Here is a 24,376-nt window from a genome sequence, read left to right as displayed (position 1 = left end):
CAGGGAAACCCCAAGAAGTGCAGCTGGGCACCTGAGGCAGGGAAACCAGGGGCTCTGGGAAGGGGGCGGATGGAGGCAGGCTTGGGGAAGGAACGGGAACAAGAATCTCCCAAAAGAGAGAAGCTGCGAGGAGGCCAGTCCCACTCCCGCCCTGGCAGAGCTCGCTGCCGGGAAGAAGCCCCATTTCCAGGGGTAAGGCCACGGGTTAGGCCGGGGGGGGGCAGGCAGGCAGAGGTCCCTTACTCTTTAGATTTATCCGATCCGTGCGCCGAGTTGATACGATGCACCTCTTTCTTTTTGGTTTGTTTGGAGGCCATGGTAGAGGCGGCCCCGGGCCCCGGGCCCCGGGCCCCAAGCGTGGACAGAGCTGTGAGCGAGGAGCTGGCCCCGGGACGCGCTCCGCGACGCTGTTGTCAGGGAGACGGCGGCCGAAGGGCCGCAGCCGAGGGGCGGGTCCCCCGCGGCTCTAGCGCCGCGGCTCGGGGGGCGACGACTGGGGACGCCCGAGCGGCGAGCTCGGGTCTCCACATCCAGGTGGTCAGGGGGTTGGGTGTCGGGAGGAATCCCGGGGGCCCGGCGGCTCTATCAGGTCCACTCTACCTGGCTTTGCTCTTCAGTTATTTGAAGACGGCTTATGATGCGATGTCGCCTCTCCCCAGGTCTTCTCTCTGCTGAACCAGTTCTCTCAGTTGTAACTAAGGAGGCAATGTGGACGCTCTGAATTTGCTAATGGCTTGAAAAGGGCGGGTCCTGAAGAATAGAGCGGGTGCGGGGGGGGGGGGATCCCTGCACGGAAGGCAAGATCCATGACACCCTTAGTTGCTCAAGTTTAGCTAAAAATGAATGAAGTCTGTGATGAAAAAGTCCGGTGTCTCCGCTGTTCATGTAAAAGAATAAATCCGAGTCATAGAGTCGAGAGGCCCTTGATACACCCACTTGGAAAGGCACTGGAGCCAGAAGAAACAAACCAAGACCTATTAAGGTTCAAGCCTAATGCTCAGCCAGCCCATAGCGATATTTATCAGTTGCCTTGGGCAAGTTTTTCCTTTTGAGCTTCATTTACTCATTTGTAAACAGGAGGTGCTAATATCTAACTCACGGTTCTCTCCTGAAAATAAATATGTATGTAAAATGCACACAATGAAAGCATGGCAAATAGGGGGCCCCTGTTTCTGAGATGAAGCTTAAATGCCAGCAAGGATCAGGCAGATGCCCTGAATGAATGAAGCCCGGCGATGCTTAGACTGGAAACACTTTAAAACTTATTATAACAAAGCAAAATATTGTGTGGGCCCAAAACAACCTCCCTATAGTGAGATCTGACCATGCACAGACCTGAGGTTTAGAACCCCTATAAACATCTCCTGTATACGTGAAGAAAATAAAGACATCTTGAGGGCTCTGCCTCATTTATCTCAGGATTGAAATTTCCAGAAAACTCTCCTGAATGAAAATACAGGACCAAACTTTGAGAAAATATTATTTAATACCAAATCTTATCAAAGTAATCAAATGCATAGCCAGAAGCATATACAAACACTATTGGGTAAAAACAGCACAATTATAAGCAACCAACCCACAAATGGGTGAGTTTCACCTTTAGCCTAGGTCATCCCCAAAGTCATTGTTAATGGTTCCAAGATGCCAAGAACCTTAGAAAAGAAAAGTCTTAGAAATCAAGTCATCTTCAGCTCACCCATATTTTATAGATGAAACCCCTGGACCAAGAGAAGTGTCTTGCCAAAAGTTTCACAGCTACTGGTGCAGTCTGGATCAGAGGCATTAAAGGGAGGAGCACTGGTTTAAGCCAAACATATCACTACTCCCACTCAGAGACTGCTTTCTCATCTATTAAATTAGGACAAAAATAAGGGAGTTGACATAAGGCTGAAATGATATAATAAAAAAAATTGGGGGGGGGAATATAAAGTGCTTATTGATTCTTAGTCCAGTGTTCTTTCTCCTTTATCATGCTATGTGTGCAGCATGCATAAACAGAATTTCTCTTCTTTCTGGAACTAAACTCAGGTCAGGCCATGATTCTAAGAGGCAAATATGCTCCATAAACCATAAGATGGTATTCGTATGGGCCAGTGCAAAAAAAAAAGGAAAATTGGCCTTACATCCATCTTTAAAAAAAAAAAAAAAAAATCCATATTATGTACAGATGATAATCATAGTCAATGCCATTTTGAAATATCATAATAACTGTGATTTATTGCATTCCTGCTACATGCCTGGCTTAGGGAGGGGTGCGAGCTCCTTAGGACATGTATAGGCTTTAGAGGGAAAAATGAATTTTAATGCTGACTCTTATTAGTTGAGTTACCCTGGGTAAGTTATTTATACCCTCTGGATTCCATTTTCTTCGTTTGTGAAAAGGGAAAGATAATACTTAGCTCAAATGTTGTATTTGGGGACATCATAAGCACTCATATGATGATAGCTAATATCATATTTCACAGGTAAAGGAAGTGAAGTGCAGAGAGGTAAAGAGATTTGCCTGACATGGGGTAGGTAGCCTTTGCTCTCTGCAATGCTCTGGGCTAACTAACCTTGTTAAAATCTTTCAGAGTCACAAATCCAGATGATTGCCCTGCAACTCAGCTTAACGGATTTCCAAGTTCTCTGTTGAATAACATTCAAAGGCTGAGAAACAGCGCTTATATGTTATTAGAGTGACCCACAGCGCAGCCTCTCTCCAATTTATACTTACCTTTTTGAGGAAGAGTTATTTGGCTTCAGGCAGCAGTAACGTTACCCAGCTCCACAGGGAAGTCGTTAGAAATACTCACTTCCCCATGCCCGCAGAAACAGAACAGGCAGGGCTCTCTCTTTGGACTAGTTGGGGATCTGCTGAAATGGGGAAGTGAACTTTGGTAACCACTTCACCCACCGTGGGGCGTCGCAGATGACTAGAACTGGGCGGGGTCGGGCAAAGAGAGGGGCAGCATTCCTGTTTCTCAAAGCCTTAGCTCTGGGCGGCTTCAGACGCTTGGTCCCACAGCCAGAGGCCGTTACATCCATGGTGCTGCTCAGCCACCTCTTTGCAGTTAGGTCAGGTGTAAGTCGCCTAGAATTTAAGCAATCAGATGAGAAGGTGTAAATTCTTCTACATGTTCTGCTTCTGGTTCAGGTGAATTGGCCTTTCAAATTCTGTCTTTCGATTGTCATTCTTCTGTCCCATTGACCTCATTTTCCTTTATTTGCCACAGAGCTTTATGTGTCTTAAAATTCTTATAACACTCTGCCTTCTTTTTATCCTTCCTTATGCCCTGGCCCTTCTCATGTGCTGGCCTCCAAGGGCACGAGAGCAGGACCTGTTCAAGTTCTACTCTTCCTCACCAAATTCAGTTCAAAGTTGTAAGCCCCCTCAACATCTCATAATCGAGCTCACACCTATTGAGAACTTGCTGTATGGTTGGCACTCTAAGAAGCTCTTTTTCCTGCATTAGCTCACATAATTCATAGAGACACCCTAGGAATTTGTTAACATTACAATCTCTTTTTTGTGTAAACAAGGAAACAGGAGGAAAGGTTAAATTAAATTACTAAGTGTCAGGCAGGATTCTTGCCCATGCAGTCTGGCACCAGACTGATGCTGTTTACAATCACATTATTCTGCCTCGGGCTCAGTGATCACAGCCCTATGAGGTATACAATCAGCCCATTTTATAGAGAAGAAAAGTGAGCTTTTGGCCAAAGTCCAAAGCACAGAAGGAGTGGACCCGTAACTTAAATGTGAGCAGTCTGGCTTCAGAGTGCACACACTATTACATCATGTTGTATTGTATTGTATTGTATCATATTGTATTTCTTTATTGTGGTAAGAATGCTTAATACAAGATATTAACATATTTGTGAATGTACAATACAGTATTGTTAATTCTAAACACAATGTTGTACAGCAGATCTCTAGAACTTACTCATTTTGCAAAACTAAAACTTTATACCTGTGGTCACTCTTCAGCCTTCTGCTACACTGCCTGCTTGGAATGGTTACTCTATGTCATGGAAAATATTATTAAAAATTGCAACTTAGATTCAGTTTTGTCCCCTACTGTTCTGTCTCTCCAGATCCCACTAGTTATGGAGGATTTGAATCTTGAAGATATGAAGCCAAATGTCCCTGCCCGAGATAGTCTCATTAGTCTGGGTAGACATTAACTTATAGTTTTAATTATCTTTGAGAGGAAACTCTGAGTAGGGATTCTTAAAAAAAAATGGGAGAATAGGGAAAGAAGATATTTTCATGATAGTGGTTGAAAAATAATTTCCATTTTGATTAGTTGTTGAAATACGAAGCAATAGTTTTCCTGAGTGTAATAAAACACTTCATGGGGTTGCATACGAACCTGAAGGTGTATAATGTTGCAGTCGCCTCTGCCGTGGGCACACTGGTACTAATCCAGATCCCCCTTTTGGACAGAGGCATTCACGCCCCCATGAGAGGAAGCTGTCACTCAGCCCAAGGCCATGCCTTCTCCCGGACAGTGGCCTGCATCTTATTAGTGTGTGTAAGGGAGGGCATATAACCGTGACACCTCTGAAAGGTTCTTCTCTCCAGAGCTCCGTCTTTATTGGTGGAGATCTCGGTCACAACAGCATTGCACTTTATCTTCTTCTGCCTGATCCTGCTGGCCTTCCATTCAGAGATGTTACCCAAAACACTCACTAATAAACATCATGCATGCAAATCTCTGAGTGCTAGAGTTCGTTTCCTGAAAACTGGCCCAGAGCGGTCAATCTCAGGCATGATTCTAGGAAGCAGACTCTCAAAGGAGAGTTAGAAAGGTTTGTGCTCCCAAACAAAAGGCAGTAACAGGCAGTGCATTTACCTTCTCATGTGCAATAACTAATACACTGAATGAGATAGATGAAGACATTGGCAATGAAAGGCAGAGTTCCCCCAAGAGGTAGAAAACAAAAAAGACAGGCTCTATAATGGTCCTAGCTTACTGTGAGGTTCTGACACAGGGCAGGGAACCCTGGCAGAGCCCAATCGATGGTGCCCTTGATTTGGGAAGACAGAGCTGAAACCAGGGAGGATTTGTGGCTGAAGTTCCCAGCACAGAGTATGTGGAGGAGTGAGCCATACAGAGAGGAGAACCTTGAGGGCAGGCCCTCAGTGTTCTGTCTGAGTGCCAATCTGCACAAGCACATGAAGAAATGTTCTGAGGCCACAGAAAAACCATGGGAAACAATCACAAGGAGCAACCTCTTCCGAGTTCACATGGGGCCTGTTCCCACCAGCATGACTGGAGACACCTCATAATTCACAGGGAATGGGTCATAGCATTTTGCCTTAGTAGGGGTGAGAATTTCACCCTCTACTAATACTTCATTGTCCCATCTAACAAACCTTAGAAGCAGAACCTGAAATGATCACACTATTTCCATGTTAGTTAACAGCTTCCCTGAACAGATCTGAAGAATGTTCAGAGGAATACAAAAATAACCAACACCCAACAGGTAAAATTCAAACCGACTAGTATCCAATAAACATTACTAGGCATGCAAAGAAGCATGAAAGTATGTCCCATTAAAAGGAGAAAAAGACCAACCAATTGAAAAGGAACCAGAAAAAAAAATGGATGATGGAATTAGACAGGATATTAGAATAGTTATTATAACTGTGTGCCATGTGTTCAAGAAGCTAGCAGAAAAGTTGAATATGTTAAGTTCAATTTAAGAACATCTAAAACTGCAAATACAATGTCCATGTTGAAAAAAGTACATATGGGATAGGATGGCAGATTAGATACTGCAGAAGAACAGATTAGTGAATTTGAAGACAGCCATAGAAACAATCCAAAATGAAACAAAAGACTTAAAAAAGAAGAAGAAGAGGGGGAGGAGGAGGAGAGAATCAGGGACTGTGAAACAACCTCAAAGGGACATATATATGTTTATTTGGAGTCCCTGAATGGGCAGGGAGGGTAGGCAGGTGGGAGAAGAAAACACAGAAAAACTTAAATGGAGAAATAATGATTGAAAATTTTTCAAATTTTGTGAAATCCATAAATTGTAGGAACTCAGTAAACCCCAAACCCAATACACATGAAAATTTCTATACCAAGGGATATCATGATCAGATTGATTAAAAACACAAAGGGAACATCCTAATCTGGAAATTGGGAGCTGACCCGCAGGAAAGGCGGAGCCCATCGCAGGGGACAGATGGAACATCAACAGCCTGACATGGGTTTGCAGTACAACTGTGGTAAACTAGAGCAGGGTGTTTGTGGAAGAAAATGCACCAACAGGTATTTCTCAGGCCTATGGAAGGTTGTGGAAATAGTTATTATAAGAACCAAAAAAACTAGAAGGCTGTTGCCATCTTAAAATATGAAATACAGTTATAATAACTGTTTTAATATATCCATCTATTGTCACCTCTGTCATTTCTGGGTCAATTTCAGTTGATTTAATTTTCCCCTTAATGGGATCTATTTTCCTCCTTATTTGCTACATTTTTTTATTAGCTACAAGACATTGTGAATTTTACCTTGGAGGGTGCTGGCACTATATACTATAAAAAATATTTGTTTCTTTTGTAACCTTAACTTAATTGTTTTTTATCTAGAGATTTGGTTTACTTGGAGATTTAATTTTATGCATTGGGTATTTCTAAGGAGATGAATAAGATTCGGTTCTGCTCCTGAAGAACTCATGACCTTGTGGAACAAAGAGAAACCAGAACAAATACAAAATGATGCAATGAGTTCTATAGGAAAGATGCGAGTCAGGCACAGTGGAAGCCCCAAGTACAGATATCCAAGGGGATGTCCTCAGCATGGGTGACTGGAAACATGCATCTAATGAAAGTCGGTGACACGTAGGCACAGACACAGGAGAGATACATGGTGATAGTGGGAGTGACGATTCAGATCTGGATCATGGAGCCGCCCTGAGTGACTTGCTGCAGCCAGAAGTTCTGGATGGTGAGAGGTGGTGCTTTGAGAGCCTGGGAAGAGTGAACGAGATGAGGAAAGGACGCTTGTACAGAGAAATGCCACCAAGTTAAAGTACTATAGACAAACAGCAGAGCATGAGTTTATTGGTGGGTAGACTTGAGCTTCAACCAAACTCCATCATATACTAGAAGGCAAGCCTTTAGGCTCTCTGAACCTCATTATATTTGTCCCCCCCAAAACAAAGGTTATAAATGGATTATTGTGATGATTGATTGAGATGCATATGTTACAAATAACAAAACAAAGTTTAGCCCCATCATTCTCCTATGAAGCACCATTATCTATCTCTATGACAGTCCTAATCATGGCAAAACTGCAATTGCAAAGAAAGGACTAACAGAATTTTGTGTTAGGGTGATCTATGAGAACTTTAAAGAACTTTAAAAATCTGAGAGAGGGTAAAAAATAAATTAGCTTGAAGTATAATTTTAGAACATGAGAGTTATAAGGAAAAAGGCAAGGCTTCCTGATTATAATAAATGTATGTATTTCTACAAAAAAACCCTTCATGTTATATACCTGATTAAGACAGTTAAAATTTAATTTCAATTTAATTTTTAGTAATTCTTTTTTTTTAAAGATTTATTTATTATTTATTTGAGAGAGAAAGAGAGAGAGCACAGGTGGGGGGAAGGGCAAAGGGAGAGGGAGAGAATCCTCAAGCAGAATCCCCTGCTGAAAGCAGAGTTCAACGTGGGGCTTGATCCCAGGACCCTGAGATCATGACCTGAGCCAAAAGCAAGAATTGGATGCTTAACCAAATGAGCCACCCAGGCACCCCTCTAGTAATTCTTTACATTCATGAAGTTTGTTCAGTTTTCCACACATTTATGTCTCATACCTATTGTATGGATTCTATTTATAAATATAGTGTTTAAAAATAATACACCTTTAAGCTAATCAGAAGTGTGGTGCAGGGGAAAAGTTTAGAATACCCTTTTATTCTGAAAGTATTGATTTGGAATCATGAAGTATAAAGACAAATAAAAATTTTTCTAATCCCACCTTGCAGAAATGACCACAGATTTGATGTATAGAGTCTTCCCATATATACACAAATCATATACACAAAATTGCGATTATACTAGTTTTTTTTCACTTCTTTATGTTGCCAACATTTACCCTTGTTATTTAAGAATCTTCTACATCATGATGTTTCATAGCTGTGTAGTAAACCATCATATGAATATGCTTAGCCATTGTCTTATTGTTGGATTTTTAGTTTATTTCTCATACTTAATTAATGTGAATAACAGGCTGCTGAAACACAGTGCAGTCAAGACTAACAGGAGAGAGGACTGAAGCTTAACCTCCAGGGCTAGTTCTGCATGGTTTTGGGTAAGTCATTTCACCTCTCAGGGTTCCAGTTTTCTCACTTAGGTAATTGTCAGACTGAACATAGATGCCAACACGTCCAGGATACAAGAGCACTTTGGTGGGGAATGTCTTAGGCTGGGCACTGAGGTGGAGAACTCTCAGCAATGGGAAGGTAGCATAAGGGCCTACAATTTATGGGTTGTTTGCAAAACTACAACAGCAAGAAGTGAGCGGTGGCACTGGGAAAAGTGGGGAAGCATCACAATACCCCTGCTTCTGCTAGCCATTTCCTCTCCTCTGAGAACTAAAGAGGGCTGACATCCATCCAACCTTGCCATCCCTTCGAGATTCCAAGCATGCATGGGTCTGTTGGAGGTTGATGCTTACACGTGTGCTTGGGCATTTTACCCTGTTTGCATTTGTGCATATTTTCAGCTTCATAAACAAGTTTTTGAAAAACACAGTCTAAAAATACGTGTTAAAGAGAACTCATTTGAAGTGAGTTTGCTTTATCAAGGAGTCTTTTTTTGTTGTTTAATGAAGCTGAAGACTAGAAGAGAAAGAAGAGCATTGGATAATAAAAGCTTTGTCAAACAAATAGATTCACTCATTCTCTCATTTCACAAATGTTTATTGAGCATCTACTATGTTCCAGTCCCAGTTCCTAGGGATGGAGAGATATAGGGAGGGTACAAAACAGACAAAGCCCTAGACCTCTTGAGCTTACATTCTAAGAGAGAGACAGACAGACAACACATACACAAAATACATTATGTTGTTACAGTATGTCAGATGAGGCTAATTACTAAGCAGGAGAAGGAATTAAGGTAAGGAAAATAGGAAATGTGGGAACGAGATGGAAGTTGCTATTTCACCTCAAGGGCACAGCAAAGACCACTCTGTTACTGTGCCTCTGAAGAGAGACCTGAAATGTATAAGAGATCAACCATTCCGGGGCGCCTGGGTGGCTCAGTGGTTTAGGCGTCTGCCTTCAGCCCAGGTCATGATCTCAGGGTCCTGGGATCGAGCCCCACATCGGGTTCCCTGCTCTGTGGGGAGTCTGCTTCTCCCTCTCCCGCTGTACTCTCTCTCTCTCAAATAAATAAATAATCTTTAAAAAAAAAAAAGAGAGATAACCATTCCTACCTCCTAGGAAAGCTGATCCCAGGAAAGTCAATAGCGGGTAATCTTTTGAGGTAGGAGGGTATATGGTGCATTCTGTTGCCACCAATGAGTAGAACAAACAGAACAAGGAGAAAAGTAGTAAAAGATAAAGTCAGACAGTGACCACACTCAATGGAGTGCTCAGTGAGTCATGTATGGAATTGTTGAATCCATATGTTGCACACCTGAAACTAATATAATGTATGTCAATTATACTTCAACAATAAAAATAATGCATCGAATTTACACTTAAAAAAAAAGGTCAGAGAGACAGTAGAGTGGCAGATAGATCCTATAGGCCCCTATCAGGAACATGACGTTTATTCTGAGTCAAGTGGAAACAATTTGAGGATTTGGGACAGAGAAGTTACATGATCTGGTGATTTAGGTTTTAAAGTCATCTTTTGGGATGCTTTGTTGAAAGTAGACATGGTGAGTATGGAAGGGTGAAGAGGGCAAAGGCTGGGGAAAATCAGTTAAAATGCTACGGTGGTGATTCAGAGAAATGCAGTATGGGAAAATTGTAGGAGAGAGAGACTGGTCTGATCCTTGGTGCATTTCAATGGATAACCAAAAAGGTATATGGGGTATGAGATAAAAGGGGAATCAAGGATGGCAGCAACGATTTTGACCTGAGCAACCAAAAGAATGGAATTGCTTTCCACTGAGAAAAGAAAAATTATGGGAACAGAAGGTTTGGGGAGAAAATTTGGAGTTTAGGTTTGAACACGTTCATTTTTAGATACCTAACTAGAAGCATAAGCAGAGAGTTCACAGAGAGAGCTGGATATGAGTTTAGGGGACAGGTCCGGGCTACAGATAGAAACTTGGGGGTCATAATCATAAAATAAATTCCCTAAATAACTTCACCCATACCATAAAAATATGTTTTAATATTATAAGAATGTATGGAAAAATTCAACTAGGTCAGAAAATGATTAATATGATTTTATGCTGGAGACTTTCTGCAAGTGAAGTCATTCTGGTTATTATTTTTAAATCAGTCCATACTACTTAGACAAAATTACACTTTAAAACAATGTCTTTTATTGCTTTAGATGACTACTCTAGCTTATGAAGAACATTGCTCTACTGTTCTCCCTCTACACAAAGCAGCTGTTGACTTAAATGAAATTTGTATCAGATTTCAAAAGCAATCATTACATTTTACAACCAGAATGGTCTTAATGACCTCATTTAATGTAGGACTTCATTTTACAAAAAGTTTCAAAAGCAAAGTCATTCAGCTTGTATACTTACTAATTATTTACTTAGTACAACAAATATTTACTGAGTGGGAGGTGCTGGTGATGCTCTAAGGGTTGAGGTAAAACACTCAACAATAAAAATAAAGACTCTATCACATGGAATTTACAGTCTCTTTGGGGGAACTGGAAAACAAACATGCAAATCTATACTATGACACACAAATGAAAAGTGCCATGAAGAAAAATGAATCATGATAAGGGTAGGGTGGTAAGCAATTTAATGTCCAAATTGGGACACATTTTACAATAAAAGCAGTTGAAAACTAGGTGCGCTGCCAGGGCGACAGACATAAGCTGGCATGTCCAGCCTGGGCAAATGAAAATGTGAGTCACCCAGATAAATTGGACTGGGGGTGCAGAAGGGGTGAGTCAGGTTTATTTCAAATACAGTAGTCAGGGGGTCACATGATATGGTGACATCTAAGGAGAGACCTAAAAACAATGAAGGAGAAACACATGGATGTACCTGGAGTAGACTGTTGCAGGCAAAGGAAACAACAATGAAAAGTCTCTAGAGGAGAGAGGCATCTGGAGAAATAGCAAGGGGGTCAGTGTAGTTGCTGGAGAGGGAACAAGGGAAAGAATTGTAGGCGTTGAGGCAGGATGATGTAGAAATTTTTAGTTATTAAAATAATTTTGTGACGTGGATGGAACTGGAGGGTATTATGCTGAGTGAAATAAGTCAATCAGAGAAAAACATGTATCATATGACCTCACTGATATGAGGAATTCTTAATCTCAGGAAACAAACTGAGGGTTGTTGGAGTGGTGGGGGGTGGGAGGGATGGGGTGGCTGGGTGGTAGACATTGGGGAGGGTATGTGCTATGGTGAGTGCTGTGAATTGTGTAAGACTGTTGAATGACAGACCTGTACCTCTGAAACAAATAATACATTATATGTTAAAAAAAAAAAAAAGAAGAAGAAGATAGCAGGAGGGGAAGAATGAAGGGGGGGAAATCAGAGGGGGAGACGAACCATGAGAGACTATGGACTCTGAGAAACAAACTGAGGGTTCTAGAGGGGAGGGGGGGTGGGTAAGCCCAGTGATGGGTATTAAAGAGGGCACGTTCTGCACGGAGCACTGGGTGTTATGCACAAACAATGAATCCTGGAACACTACATCAAAAACTAATGATGTAATGTATGGTGATTAACATAACATAATAAAAAAAATTCCCCCTCCCCAAAAATTTGGTGTTTATTATGTTTCATAGAAGACGTCTTTGTTGGTTATGAAATGGGGAGTAACATTGAACTTTCATTTTAATAATAATAATCTGGCTGCTCTATCGACAGTAGATTGAAGTCGGGACAGGGGATCAAAAATAATACCATTTACAATGCCAGCAAGAAAAATCACTTAGTAATAAATTTAACAAGAGCCATACAAGGCTTTTACCTGAATATTTTATTGCTAAAATTAAAGAAGACCTAAATAAATGGAGAAATACATCAGATTCATAGATTAGAAGGCTCAAATTATAAAAATGTCAATTTCTCCAAAATTCTATAGATTCAATGCATTTTCTGTCAAAACTCAAGCAGGTTATTTTTTGGTACTGATATTAATATAGAAATACCAATGACTTAAAATAATTTTTAAAAGTTTTAAGTAGAACAAATTTGGAAGATTTGTATTATTTTAAGAATTACCGTAAATCCATGATAATTATTGATATGGAATAGAAAAGCAGATTAATCAATTAAAATAGGAAGCCCAGAAATATATATATATATATGATGAAATGTGATAAATTTATTTTTACAAAAGTACCAGTGAAATTTAATATGGAAAAAGATTATATGTGTTTTTCAGCATATAGTACCAGAAGAACTGGATGTCTTCATGAAAAAAAAAATGCAGTTTGACCAATACCTCACTCCATATACAACAATTTACTCAAGATAGCATGCAGGTCTAAACATAAAGAAATCTTGTCATTTGCATGCAGCAACATGGATGGATCTAGAGGGTATCATGCTAAGTGAAATAAGTCAGTCAGAGAAAGACAAATACCATATGATTTCACTCCTATGTGGAATTTAAGAAAAAAAATGAATAAAGAAAAAAAGAGACAAACAAAAAACCAGACTCAACTATAGAGAACAAACTGATAGTTACCAGAGGGGAGGTGGGTGGGGAGACATGTAAATAGGTGAAGAGGATCATGGCAAGCACGGAGTAATGTACGGAATCGTTGAATCACTATATTGTATACCTAAAAGTAATATAACACTCTATTTTAACTATATTGGAGTCAAAATTTTAAAAATCAGTCTAAAAAGCTCATTAAAAAATATTGGAGACATCTTTGTAAACTTGGGGTCTTTAAAAATTTTCTAGAACACACAAAGCCATAATAAAAAGTTTGATGAACTGAACTTTATTTAAAAATTCTGTTCAAAATAGTTATTATTAAGGAAATTAAAAATCAAGCTTCAATGGGATAAAATCATTGCAATATATTTCTACAACAAAGAATTTGCATTTACAATATAGAAAGAATTTCTAAAGTACAATAACAAAAAGACAACAAACACTAAAAACCAGCACAAAACTTGGACATTCACAAAATAGGGTATATGATGGCCCATAAGCACAGTCATTAGGGTAATATAAATTAAAATTCAAAGAGATATAATGAGTAGATAGAGATCTACTGTAATGCTGAAATTTAAAAATACAACTAATAATAACATATTGGATTATTCCATGTCAATCTAGTCAAACTGAGGACTACGTTTCCCAGAACTTCATTTTCTTTTTTAGATTTGGCCAAAAGAGGAACTTGTGTACTATTTAAAGCATATAAGGAAACAGTGGCCACTACTCTCTACTCTCTATTGGTGTCAGATTTAGTGTCAAACAGGTGCAGATGTGTCCACTGGGTCACGGTATGATCTCATTTTGCCAAGTCGTTTAACTCTTCTTCCAGGCTGATCAAAAGCAGCCCCAGTTCTGCCATCAGAAGCTTGCGGGGGGGAAAGTTGCTTGGCTGTGGACGCACAAAGATGGTAGCTACACAAAGGCAACAACTTCCCACAAATCTCACCATGAAGTTCCTCTTCTTAATCCTTCTACAGTGGCTGGATATACTCAGTTTCTCAGATTTCCCTGCATGCTCTAACTTGTACCTGCAGCAGTATTTTAGGTAAACTCATTAGTAACTCCTTCTGATCCTCCAACATCCTTCTATTTACTTCATCTTTGTTAAGATCTAATTCCTATAACAAACCCCTTATTTCAGGAATACTCATGTTAGCTCTGCTTCCCTGAGTAACCTTTGATTGCTATAGTTCTTGACTCCTCCTCTGCACTTAGATCTGATTTAGAGAGCTAGATCCTAAACTCTGAGTCTAATATCATTATTGAAATAAAACTTTTGGGATTTCTGGAATAAGAGTGGTTCTATTTTTTTTTTAAGACTTTATTTATTTGACAGAGAGAGACACAGCGAGAGAGGGAACACATGCAGGAGGAGTGGGAGAGGGAGAAGTAGGCTTCCCGCTGAGCAGGGAGCCCGATGCAGGGCTCGATCCCAGGGTCCTGGGATCATGACCTGAGCCGAAGGCAGACGTTTAACGACTGAGCCACCCAGGAGCCCGCATCTATTTTTCATGTGAAGAGACTACAAATGATTTATGGTCAAAGGGAAGGTTCTCGAAGATTACAAAAGGGTCTCAAATACTCCTTAACCCTGTAGCAATACTTTTTTCCAATATAACTTTTCAGACTTTCTATTAAAAGTGGAGTCTAGGGGCGCCTGAGTGGCTCAGATGGTTAAGCGTCTGCCTTCGGCTCAGGTCATGATCCCAGGCTCCTGGGATCGAGTCCCGCATCGGGCTCCCTGCTAGGCGGGGAGCCTGCTTCTCCCTCTGCCTCTGCCTCTCTCTCTCTCTCTCTCTCTCTCTGACTCTCATGAATAAATAAATAAAACATTTAAAAAAAAAATAAAAGTGGAGTCTATTTCTCTACCCCTTAAGTATGTTCTCAGCCATGACTTTCTGTGGCTACTGGGATATTAGCAAACATCAACCAGGCAGAGGATCAGAAAATGAAAGTATTGGAACTTATATTCTCTTATTGATTTTGTAACCCCGTTGCCATGTGGATGAGTCCTGACTAGTTTCTAAAACACCCATGGTCAAGTTATGCCTGTATATCCCAGTTGATGATGAGGTAACCATCAAATATACAAGTGAGGCTATCCTAGGCCATCAAGTTCCAATGAACTGGCTCAAATCAGTGTTGTTTAATGGCTCTATGTTATGTACACATTTGTTATGAAGCAAAAACTAATTCGCACATCAAATGTTGAGAGGATGACAAAGCAACCACCAATTTCACTGATGATGGGAAATGACTCTGGAAAACTATTTACACACACCTACCTCAATAACCAGCAATTCCAGTCTTAGGTATTTACCTAAGAGAAATGAAAACATATCTTCACATGAAGATTTGTACAAGAAAGTTAGAGCAGCTTTATTATGGATTGCAACAGTTGGAAATAACCTAAATGTCCATCAATAGGAGAATAAGCGAAATGATATATTCACTAATACCATTCAGGATCAAAAAGGATTGAACTACAGATGCATACAGGAATAAATCATAAAAAAAACTTTAGGTTAAGAAATTAAGCAAGATACAACAGTGTTTACTATGTAATTCCATGTACATAAAATTCTAGGAGAAATATATAAGAAGAGGATGGGAGTAATAGTATATGCAAAGGTGTGATTATAATGACAAATTGTGGAATCTAAGCCATTGTGGAGAGAAACTGAGGACACAGGAGCTGATGGTCAGTAAAATCTCAGGATTCTAAAGTATAGGTCCTGGATGGGTTAAAATGAGACAGAAAGAAAGGAGGTTTTAGTAGAGGTTTAAATGCTTGAAATTGTCATCTTAGTTCTTATTTTCTGTCTACGATTTGTTTTACTCTTCTCTCCCCAGTATTTCTGCCATGGTTTATGTTCCAACTAAATATCAGTCAACTTTTGTGAGGCCTTTATGAGCAAAGCCAGCAAAGGTACCGCAATCTGAAAAAAACTGATCAACTTTGGAACTAAGAAAAATACAATAAAATAGTTTCCAGGATTGACAGAAAAATATACACAATTACTAGAAGCAGAATTATCAAGAATAACAATAAAACAATTTTAGTTTAAAAAATAAACTTTTCACTCCTTAAATAGACTCACACACATATAGGATCACTTGATTTTGAAGAACAGTCCTTCCAGGTAAATATTAGGGCAAAGATGTTTATTATTTTTTCCTGATTCAGATACTGAGGGGAGAGTGTGTTAGGCACTTACTCAAAATTATACAGCTAGTAATTTTTCCTCAAAGCCATCCCAGAAAACAGGCCTCACTCCACGCGCACTGTGTTTCTTAGTGGACTACTAGAAAATGTGTTTTGTCAATCCACAAAAGCATGTACTGATGATTGACTCAAGTTGGGGATCTGAGGTAAAATATAACAACCTAAAAGGGAAAAACTAACTCAATTTTATACCACCACTGATTCATTCTGACCAAATTTGGATGAGAGACAGAAACCAAATTCAAAAATTAACTCAACACATAGAGATTTCTATTTACAGTTTACTGAATCTGAAATTTTCTTTTAGGATAACTAGGTTGATTGTCTCTTGAGGTGGTTCGTTTTTGTTTTGTTTTATTTTAATCTCTTTTAAAAACATATCAGTGACAACATAAAAGTTCAATCTAAAATTTCTTAACATCTTTCTGCTTTCACCTTATTAAAAACAAACAAGTGAACAATCTTAACTAAGATAAAGTTGTGAGTAAAAGCCTTGTCTCCATGCTTGAACTTTAGAGAAGACGTAGCCCTTTTGATGTGTTAAATTGGAGGTACTGAGAGGTCTTTCACAGACTTTTTGTCTAGGACCCAGTGGAATATAAATTTGTTTTTAGAAAAGAGATCAGGTCTGAAGGTAGTCTATCAAGTTGCTAAAACTCCCTTAAGGAAGTTTTGAGGAGACCATTGGCTTGCAGACACAATAGTTGATATAGGTCAAATTTACTAATTTTTTTTACTATGCCATCTGTAAACCTAAGTTTTAACACAACTTAATATACACCTTTATGTAAGTGATTGCTTTGATTACCTATTGCTGCATAACAAACCAGCCAAAAGGTAATACTTTAAAACAACCATTTTATTACTCCTCATGGTTCTCTGTGTTGATTGAGATCACCCAGGTGGTTCCGGTCTTGTGGTGTCACTTAGGGCCACAGTAATTGAGTGGCTCTGTTGAGCTGAAACATCCAAATGACTCACTCACATAGCTCTCAACTGATGCTTGCTGGAGGCTGGGAGCTCAGCTGGGCCGACTGACCACAGCACCTCACACGGCCCTTCATGGGGCCTGGGCCTTTCACAGGATGGTGGATAGCTTCTGAGACGGAGAATCTCAGGAGTCAGTATTCCCAGAGATCAGATGCAAAAGCTGCCTGTCAGTCCTTGAAGGGTGAGAACTAGCATGGTGTCGCTTTACCATAATCTACTGCTGAAGCAGTCACAGGGCCAGACTAGATTGAGGCTGGGGAAAAATACACTCCTCCTCTCCAACGAGAGAGCTAGAAAGAAATTGTGACCATCTTTACGCCACCAATTCTCTTGTCAAGAAATAAATCTATGGGGGCACCTTCGTGGCTCAGTCGTTAAGCGTCTGCCTTCGGCTCAGGTCATGATCCTGGGGGTCCTGGGATCAAGTCCCACATCAGGCTCCCTGCTCAGGAGAGAGTCTGCTTCTCCCTCTCCCTCAGATGCTCCCCCTGCTTGTGCTCTCTCTCTCTCAAATAAAGTCTTTTAAAAAGAGAAAGAAAGAAATCTATGGGTCACATAAAAGGTTTTTTTTGAAAATCATTTTATGTGTCTTTCACCTCTGCAGTGTTTATCTCAATGATATGGTAGCTATGTGGCAAATAGTGCTACAGTCATAATCAGATTGCGGTCTGCATTCTGCGCTTTTCTTTACTGGGGATTGTTTACTTCTTCCTTTTGGGTACCACTTTAAAGGCACAACTTAAGCAACCATATTTGTTCCTTCACGATAGGCACTTTTTTCCCATTTACTTATGTGAAATTAAAGTCACAGCTGCCAGAATGTCTTTCAGATCATAAAGCAGTATCTTTCTATCTCCAGGTCACAGTTCCCCTCTCCAGGCATCAGCTACATCCCACACAGAGCATTATATGTGAACCTGCATGACCTCTTTCATTATTTATTCCCAATTTCTAGCCTCTGCATGGTAAAATTATAACTGAGTGGGAAGCAATTTCTGTTCAGTTCAAGAATCTGTTGAAATCATTCAAGTAACTTGCCTATAACAACTGAAAGAAGCCCAGTGTCATACTTGCAATACTGAGCTCTGCAAATTGCACAGATTCTTTTTTCTTTTTCATAAAGATGAGCAGTTCAAGTGTCAGAACAGGTATGTTCCTATATGAGCAAACTCAGTATAGTTATAAGCTACAAATTTAATTTGAGATTTAGTGTTTTCTCTTTCCTTAACGTAAGCTCTTATTTGAAAATTCATTTTTAAAGGTTCCATCAAACATGTTCACGTGTTTAGCACATAAGAATTTACTTATTATATTACCCAGCACCTATTCTATGATTCTATGTAATGTAGCAAGTTTTGAAATCAGGAGATGTAAACACTTCTTCAAGATTATTTTGGCTATTTGGTGCCCCATACATTTATGTATGAATTTTAGGATCAGTTTATCCTTTTCTGTGAAAAAGCAACTGGGCTCTGATAGGGATTGCTTTTAATCTATAAGTCATTTTGAGGACTATTTTCATTTTAACACTGTTAGGTCTTCCAATCAGGTGTCTTTCTATTTATTTAGATCTTTCATTTCTTTCAATAATGTTTTGTGGTTTCAGTATATAAATCTTACACTTCCTTGATTAAATTTATTTATTTTTTAATAGTACTATAAATGGAATTGCTTTAATTTCAGATTGCTCATCACTACTGCATAGAAATACAACTAATTTTTGTATATTGTACATTGATCTTGTAGATTGCCACTTTGCTGCACTAGCTTATTAAAAACTAAAGCTACTAGTTTTTGGTGTGTTCTTTAGGGTTTTCTATATGTAAGCTAATGTTTTTTACAAATAGAAATAATATTACCTCTTTTTTTACAATCTGGATGCCTTTTCATTCTTTTTCTCGACTAATTGCCCTGGCTAGACTCTCCAGTACAGTGTTGAGTAGAAGTTTCAAGAGCAGACATCCTTGTCTTGTTCCTGAAGGCTTTTACTTTTCATCATTAAGTGCAATGTTTGCTCCAACCACTATGGAAAACAATACGGATCCCTCAAAAAAAAACCTAAAAATTGATCATATGATTCAGCAATTCCACTGCTGGGTATTTACCCAAAGGAAATGAAAACAGGCATTTGACGAGATATATGCACCCCCATGTTTATCACAGCATTATTCACAAAAGCCAAGGTATGGAAACAACCCAAAGCCAACGACAGATGAATGGATAAGAAAGATGTGGTACATACACATAATGGACTATTATTCAGCCATGAAAAAGGAGGATATCCAGGCATTTGCAGGATGGACCTTGAGCACATTATGCTAAGCCAAGCAAGTCAGACGGAGAAAGATAACTATTATGTGATATCACCTGTATGTAGAATCTAAAACAGTGAAACTTGTAAAAAAAAATAAATACAGAGTAAAATCATGGTTACTTGGGGATGGGGGTGGATAAGATTGATGGTGTTTAAGGGTATGAACTTGTAATAAGTACTAATAAGCCATAGAGATCTAATGTATAGTATATGGAATATAGGCAAAAATATTATAAGTATGTAATGTGATCAACATTGTTACAGTGGCAACCATATTATAATATATAAATGTATCAAAGTAACATACTGTATAAGAAGAAAAAAAGCATGATGCTTACCGTGGATTTTCAACAGATGGCCTTTATCAGATTAAGAACGTTCCCTTCTATTCTGAATTTGTTGGGTGTATTTATTAAGAAATGGTGTTGGATTTTGTCAAATGCTTTTTCTGCATATATTTAGATGATCATGTATCTTTGTTCCTTTATTCTATTAATATGATGTATTATATTTATTTTTGTAGGTTGAACCAATTTTGCATTCCTGGGCAAATCCCACTTTTCATGGTGTATAATTACTTTTATATACTGCTGGCTTTGGTTTGCTAATATTTTTTTTTTAGGATTTTTGCATCTCTATTCCTAAAGGATAGTGGTCTGTGGTTTTCACTTTTGCAATGCCTTTTTCTGCCTTTAATATAGATGTAATAATAGCTGCATAGAGTAAGTTGGAAAGTGTTCCCTTTCCTCTGTTTTTTGGAAGATTTAGTGAAAAATTGGCATTTATTCTTTAAATGTTTGGTAGAATTCACCAGTGAAGACATCTGGCCCTATGCTTTTTTCTTTTTGGAAGTTGATTACTCACTCAATCTCTCTACTTGTTATAAGTCTACTCAGATTTTATATTTCTCCTTTAGTTTAGATTAATGCCAATTGATTTCAATAATATATAAATTTTGCTCCTGTATTTCTCCAGCCCCCACCTTCAATGCTGATATTGTCAGAAATTACAAGTTTATACATTACATGTCAGTTAATACAGATTTGTAATTATTGATTTATGCAGCTGTCTTTAAAATCAGATAGAAAAAAAATGAATCACAAACAAGAAATATATGTATATACTTTTACACTTACCTAAGAAGTTAGTGACCTTTATCCGTGTTCTTTATTTCTTCACGTGGATTTGCATTACTGTGTAATGTCTTTTTGTTTCCGCTTGAATGGCTCTAGCAAACAAATGCCCAGCACTTGTTATGGGATATGTCTGCTAATGACAAACTCTTGCAGTCTTATTTACCTGGGAATGTGTAAATTTCTCCTTCATTGTTGAAGGGTAAACTTGTCACATGTAGCATTCTTGGTTGAAAGTTTTTCTTTCAATACTTTGACATGCTATCCCATTGCATTCTGGCATCCATGGTTTCCAATAAGAAACTACTGTGAATCTTACTGAAGGTCCCTTATTTTTTTTTTTAAAGATTTTATTTATTTATTTGACAGAGAGAGACACAGCGAGAGAGGGAACACAGGCAGGGGGAGTGGGAGAGGGAGAAGCAGGCTTCCCGTGGAGCAGGGAGCCCGATGCGGGGCTCCATCCCAGGACCCTGGGATCATGACCTGAGCCAAAGGCAGACGCTTAACGACTGAGCCACCCAGGCACCCCTGAAGGTCCCTTATGAGGTCACTTCTCTCTTGCTGCTTTCAAGATTCTCTGTTTGCTGTAAGCTTTTGGTTAATTTCATGACTCCAAAAGAAAAGTAAATTCTCATAGTTTTTAGCAGTTTTTTGTTCCTTTTATGGAGGGGCAGAACTTGGGAGTTCCTTACTGGGCTGTTTTTGCTGACTACACCTTTTTAATATTAGTATTCAGAATTTCACAAATTACCATTGACCTAAATGTAAGTTCTTATTGTTTTTACTTGGGTTTTTGAAATAGTTTTCTTGATGGACCTCTCTGGTCCCAATTACAACTCCCTCTGATCCAGCCATAGCACTTCTCAATCTGTAGGATAATGTCTAAATTCCTTAATATGGCAAAAAAAAAAAAAAAAGCCTTGCTCCTGACTCCTCCCCATCACCCCATGAGCCACAGTGCCTTTACTACTCCACCCTGGGTAGTCTTCAGGTGTCCCACTCTCCCTGCCTCTCCAACTGTGCTAGTGGAGTGCTGTTGCCTAGAATTTTAATTCTCCCCTTCTCCTCCACTACTCACACCTATGTGGTGTCTCCCACAAAAGGCTTTCTACCCACACATGATAGTTTAGATACCCTTCCTGGGTATCCAGACAGGTTTATACCTCTATCATGTACCTGCCTCAAGGGATAATTATGAAGATTAAATATGTTAGCACATATAAAGTATATATATAAAGAATTGTATAAATATATATTATTTGTATCATCACACTGAATACTAATTGTTGGCTTACTTGTCTACCCACACTAGGCAGTTAGCAGCATGAGGGACAAGACTCTATTATTTCTTGGTCTTCCAGTTCCTAGCACTGTGTTTGACACAAACTTTGTTTCATATATTTTAACTTTTTTTTCCACATTTTAAGATCCTTGAAATCAAGATGGACCTTATAATTGATGAAGTCTTACAATTGCTGTCAGCCAGACAGGAGACATAATGTGATTATCATTTCCTGAACATAAGAGAACATGGTCACAGTCACCCAGCAATTCCTCATTCATATCCACGTTGCATGGGTCGTTGCTACTAAGTGTGCTGAATTTAACTTCTATTTAATATGTCTTCAAAGAGGTTATAGCATAATTTGCTTTGAAATAAAAGGTTACTGTGTGTGCAAAAAATGCATTGCAAAAACAACAGGGCATAAGATTGATACCGATGAAACAATATTTGTCATTTGAGAAATAACAATTTCTTTTTTTCCTTTTTCTTGTCTTTTTATTATTGTACCTAAGAAAGGAAGACACTCATAAAGAGTTGAAACTGTGAAGTACCTTGTTATTAAAATACATTTAAAAAGATTACCTATATACCGGGAGCCTCAGAATAGTAGAAATTTCAGGATAGTAAGAAGCTGATGTGATCAATTTTTGAAGGGTTATCATTAAGACATCAAACGTCAATTTGTCAGCAACATTGTTATCCTAAACTTTTATTCATGTGCAATTTGGTAGAGGATAGTATGGTATAATGTGCATATTATGGTATGATTCGCAAAGTTATATTTTTTCAGCAGAACATCGAACAGTGATGTGTTTTCTATCTCACAATTGATGAGATATTACAATAGCTACAATTGTTTCACAACAATTGCAATAGCTATAATCATTTACTGGATTTGTCAATGAGTGAGTTGATCATAATTGACTGCCACATACTAAGTTGTCTTTGACAAATGTCTTAATCTATTTGAGTCTTTGCCTTCTCGCTTGTAAGGATGTTTTGTTTTGGTTTTGTTTTGTTTTTTGTTTTTTTAATTTTATTTTATTATGTTATGTTAGTCATCATACTAACATCATGATTCATTGCTTGCATATGACACCCAGTGCTTCATTCAATAAGTGCCCTCCTTAATACCCATCACCAGGCTAATCCATCCCCCCACCCCTCCCCCCCCAGAACCCTCAGTTTGTTTCTCAGAGCCCATAGTCTCTCATGGTTCGTCTCCCCCTCTGATTCCCCCCCCCTTCCTTTTTTCCCCCCCTGCTATCTTCTTTTTTTTTTTTAAACATATAATGTATTATTTGTTTCAGAGGTACAGGTCTGTGATTCATCAGTCTTGCACAATTCACAGTGCTCACCATAGCACATACCCTCCTCAATGTCTACCACCCAGCCACCCCAACCCTCCCACCCCCCACCACTCCAGCAACCCTGTTTGTTTCCTGAGATTAAGAATTTCTCATATCAGTGAGATCATGTGATACTCGTCTTTCAGTAACAGGATCACAATCTAGAAAGCGGTTATTAGAGTGTCTGTTTGTCTTAAAAGAATTCCTTGGAAAAAAATATGTAGAGTCACTGGCATTGAAAAAGTCATCTTAGGGGAATATATTATTAAAAGCAGGTTAAATAATCTTTTCAAATGCTCAGCAGAGTTTATGGCACATAGTCACACTGACAACCACGGTCACAACCGAGCCCTCATTGTTAAATCAAGGACATACATTGCATAAGAAAGGTTTTATTTCTATGCCAAATGGGCTATAGTTGCTTTAGCACTTAATTTCCAAAGGACTTCAGATAACTTATGAAATTGCCATGTTCCCATATAAAGGATTTGTACCTTTTCTGTATCCATGTTTCACCTGATTATGAAAGGAATACCACAATACCGTTCTGCTTCTAATCTGTTCTTTCCAGTAGGTTTGCTTTCATTAAAATTGCTGCAGTGAACATCCTTGCAACATGAATTACATTTACAAATGTTCAGGCATATCTGTAGAATAAATGCCTATGTGCAAATGTGATGTAAAATGACATGTATAATTTTCATAGTTATTGTCCACTTGACCTTCACAGAAATTTTGTCAAGTTCTACCCCCTTTCAGCAACACAAGACCGTTTTACTACACTCTAATCATTTTAGCAAATACATTTTTTGTCAACTAAATAGAGGAAAAATGGTATCTCAGTGTCGTTTTGAATTTGCATTTTTGTGAGTGTGTTTGAGCATCTTTTCATCTGTTTAATAATCATTTGTATTTCCCCTTGAGTGAACTGTTTCTGCTTATTCTTTGCTCATTTTTCTATTTGGCTGCTGTTTTGTTTTGTTTTTGACTTGTAAGAGTTCTTTAGAAATCCAGGATAATAGCAGTTTAACTATAACTTGGGTTACTTTTCCAGGATTATCGTTTGAGTTTATTTATGGTGAGTTTTGGCAATATATTTATTTATTTTGTGTAGTTGAATATATCAGAGCTAGTCTTTGTGTCATCCTTAGACAGGTTTCTCCAATTTCAAGATATCTTAAAAATCCCATGTTTTATCTTAGTAATTGTTAAATTTAAATGATTCACATATCTGAAATTAGT

The 24,376-nt window shown here is 38.7% G+C and overlaps 1 protein-coding gene across 1 annotated transcript in view; it reads right to left on the bottom strand.

Annotated features, from left to right (window-relative positions):
- ADGB (androglobin) overlaps positions 1-317 on the bottom strand; it is a 148,922-nt gene extending 148,605 nt beyond the window's left edge. The window contains 1 exon segment of the mRNA XM_034990949.1: positions 244-317. Within this exon segment, the coding sequence (XP_034846840.1) occupies positions 244-317 (74 nt within the window).
- Positions 318-24,376: the final 24,059 nt, after the last annotated feature.

The sequence above is a fragment of the Mirounga leonina genome, unplaced genomic scaffold, assembly GCF_011800145.1.
Source record: "Mirounga leonina isolate KUSES-001 unplaced genomic scaffold, KU_Mleo_1.0 Mir_53, whole genome shotgun sequence".
NCBI lineage: Eukaryota > Metazoa > Chordata > Mammalia > Carnivora > Phocidae > Mirounga > Mirounga leonina.
The sequence above is the reverse complement of the archived record's forward strand: the minus strand, read 5'-3'. Positions and strand labels throughout refer to the sequence as shown.